Consider the following 3,161-nt stretch of genomic DNA (forward strand, 5'->3'; position numbering starts at 1 on the left):
CGAATGGTCACTTGAGGAGGGGGACACGCGTGTCCCGTGCGCGCGCAGGCACCAACAGGCGCGCACAGGCGCGCACAGGCGCGCGCGCACACACACACACACACACACACACACACACACACACACACACACACACACACACACACACACACACACACACACACACACACACACACACACACACACACACACACACACACACACACACATTACCGTTCCTATTCCAAAAATACCGTACCTGAGGTCAGGGAGCCGGGTCGTCCTCGCAGTGAGGTTGCAGAGGGTGAGACGTTAATCTCTCTCCGGTGGGAGAGCGCACTGCAGGGTGAGACCGGCGCGGTGTTCGCAGTGCCCCGCTCTTCATGCGACCCCGGAGCTGTCCACCGCCGTATGCATCCCAGCTCATTGTTTGCTCGGCCAATACATTAGTGGCGACTCACGTCACTCTGATCGACGAGCGCCTGGAATTTAAATAGCCACTCAAACACCAATCTGTCACCGGCTAAGGGGATAAGGACAAGTACCTCACTGGCTGACCCGGGCCCACGTGACAGCGCCCGTCCGTTGATAACGGCCCGTGCACATACCCCTCCTTCCTCTGATAAGGACAGACTATAGGTAAAGGTTGGCACGGTCACTTAGGGTAAGAGGGGAGCGAGGAAGAAACTGGAGGGTGTCTGTGGAGCGGACGGTCCCTCTGTCCCGCTAGAACAATGCTACAATGAGCAGCTTCCTAGACTACACAGTGATGAGCGGTGAAGGCGGCTCATGCTCTGTCAGGGCTTTCCATTCAGACCACGGGATTACAAGTTTCCAGTCCTGCTCAGCTTCTGTCAACAACTGCGGGGCCGATGACCGCTTCATGGCGAGCAGAGCTTCTCCCGACGGCATCCCTCACCAGCCGGGTTCATACCAGTCCACTACGAGCTCTTTGAGTCTCTCCTACGGGGCCCACCCGGCCTGTAGCTCAAACTATGGACCGCAGAGTTTCTGTGCCACCTACAACCACTACGCACTCAACCAGGAAGTGGACTCTACAACGGTATTCCCTCAGTGCGGCCCTTTGATGTATTCGGGGAACATTTCCTCATCCATGGTGTCTCAGCATCGCCATGGTTACACCGCTGCCCCCTTAGGTCAGCTGCAGTATACCCAAGGTTCTTATGGCGGCGGGCACGAGCAGGCGACCCCTTATCCTGGCTGTTCTAACCCACTGTCACCTCTACATGCAGCTCACCTGGAGGCTTGCTGCTCACCTCTGTCTGAGGGCGCATCGTCTGCACAGACGTTTGACTGGATGAAAGTTAAGAGGAACCCACCAAAAACAGGTGTGTGGCAACAAATCCATGAAGCATGGATGAGTTTTGTGGGTCTGAGGCGCAAAGTTATAATTCTGGTTTAAAAATGTTCTGAACTCAAGAGCATTGTTATGCAATGCTATCGTGATTCCTCGTACAACGCATTTATTAATGACAATCTAATTTATAAACCTTTATGCATTTTCCAGATTAACCTTAATTTATGCTTCACCTATATGCATGTATTCATGACACACTGTTGTGCCTTTCTTCAGACCAGTATATCATTTTCATTTATATGTTATGGTAGTTGTCTGCTGCGTAAAAGTTGCTCCAACTGCGTAAAAGTTGATTTACGCAGGAGGATATCGCTGAGAAGTCTGTGTGAAGTCATTGGATCAGAGCAGGGAACGCCCATTATCCACGTTCACAGTGGCTTGTTTCCCTGTCTGCAGGTAGGTCTGGTGAATACGGTTATGCTGGCCAGCCGAACACCGTCCGGACCAACTTCACCACCAAACAGCTGACAGAACTGGAGAAGGAATTCCACTTCAACAAGTACCTGACTCGGGCGCGGAGGGTGGAGATCGCTGCTGCACTGCAGCTGAATGAGACTCAGGTGAAAATCTGGTTTCAGAACCGGAGGATGAAGCAAAAAAAACGTGAGAAAGAAGGCCTGCTGCCAACCAAAGTTGCATCTTCAGATCCGGGAGAGAGCAATCAAGAGAAAATGGACGATGCAGCATCCGAGAAGTCTATTTCGGCCCCATCAACTCCGTCTCCCACATCCTCTACAGTGTCTTCTGCAGGGGCTGATCCTTATGCTTCTAACTGAAGACCAACTGCCTCTTTACCTCTTTGGGCCACTGCGGCCTGTATATACCAAATTTCGTACCAACTGTATATCAAAGCCAAAGTTTTGACGATATTTGTGAACATAACTGATGAGTTAATGCACTATTTTGGAATTTGGGAAAGTGATATGGACCACATATGGGCTATACATTTGTTTTCTATTGTGTAATGTGTTTGCAAGAACAATAGCTGTTCAAACAAGTGTAGATCATGGAGTCATTTGCTTATTAAACGTGGCGTAAAAAAATCCGTTTGCCACGATTATGTTGCTGCTGAGATGCCCCGTGCCATCTTCACACCTGTCCCTGACCAGAGCTGCTAAAGGTGTCAATGTAACGTCACAAATCTGCACACACAAATACCTCAAACGTGCCAAAGTTTGCATCACGGCCACAGGCTGCCTGGTTGCGCTGAAAGCTGTCAGACTTGACACAATCAAGGAGTAAACCTCGCTTATTAATCGTTTTTGAGTGCATTGTTAAACAAACTTCTTGATGATTATCACTCCGTGTTTCAGGTCTGTGTGTCACCTTGAATGTCTGTCGTGTGAGGTTTGCATGATGCGTAATGCTTTCATGTATTCTTATAAGTGGGGGCGCTGAGTTCTATCAGTTGCGGAACATCCAGGAATCTGTGTGTTCCATGGCTTTTATCTGCTAGCTATTTAGTCCAGTGGAGCACATAACACTGTTTAGTCCAGAGAGACGTTTACGGGTCAATCATGTATATTAAAGTGAGTTTACCTCTAAAGCTTTTCCCTCTGTGTCGTTTCTGATTGGAGCGTCAGAATGAAAATAGAAGAATGAAATCTAACAACCAGAAATTAATTTAACCTCAAAAGACAGGGGAAAAAAAAAAAGAGATCCATTTTCATACCGTCTGAGGCACGTGGCTGTTTCGCCCCAGAGCCACACAATGTATGCGGCCGTGCGCGCTCCCGTCCCTGGGGTAAAGAGTTATTGGCATAATAAAGGCGTGTTTATCCGGGGAGAAGATGAGAGCGCGGAC

The 3,161-nt window shown here is 49.4% G+C and overlaps 1 protein-coding gene across 1 annotated transcript; it reads left to right on the forward strand.

The window, feature by feature from the left end:
* Positions 1–721: 721 nt before the first annotated feature.
* hoxa1a (homeobox A1a) lies at positions 722–2,133 on the forward strand (the record flags this gene model as incomplete). The annotated part of the gene is made up of 2 exons (XM_080515833.1): positions 722–1,332; positions 1,758–2,133. 2 exons carry the CDS (start codon positions 722–724, stop codon positions 2,131–2,133), a joined length of 987 nt encoding a protein of 328 aa, XP_080371959.1.
* Positions 2,134–3,161: the final 1,028 nt, after the last annotated feature.

The sequence above is a fragment of the Blennius ocellaris genome (genome assembly GCF_963422515.1).
Source record: "Blennius ocellaris genome assembly, chromosome: 20".
In the NCBI taxonomy this organism is placed as follows: Eukaryota; Metazoa; Chordata; class Actinopteri; order Blenniiformes; family Blenniidae; genus Blennius; species Blennius ocellaris.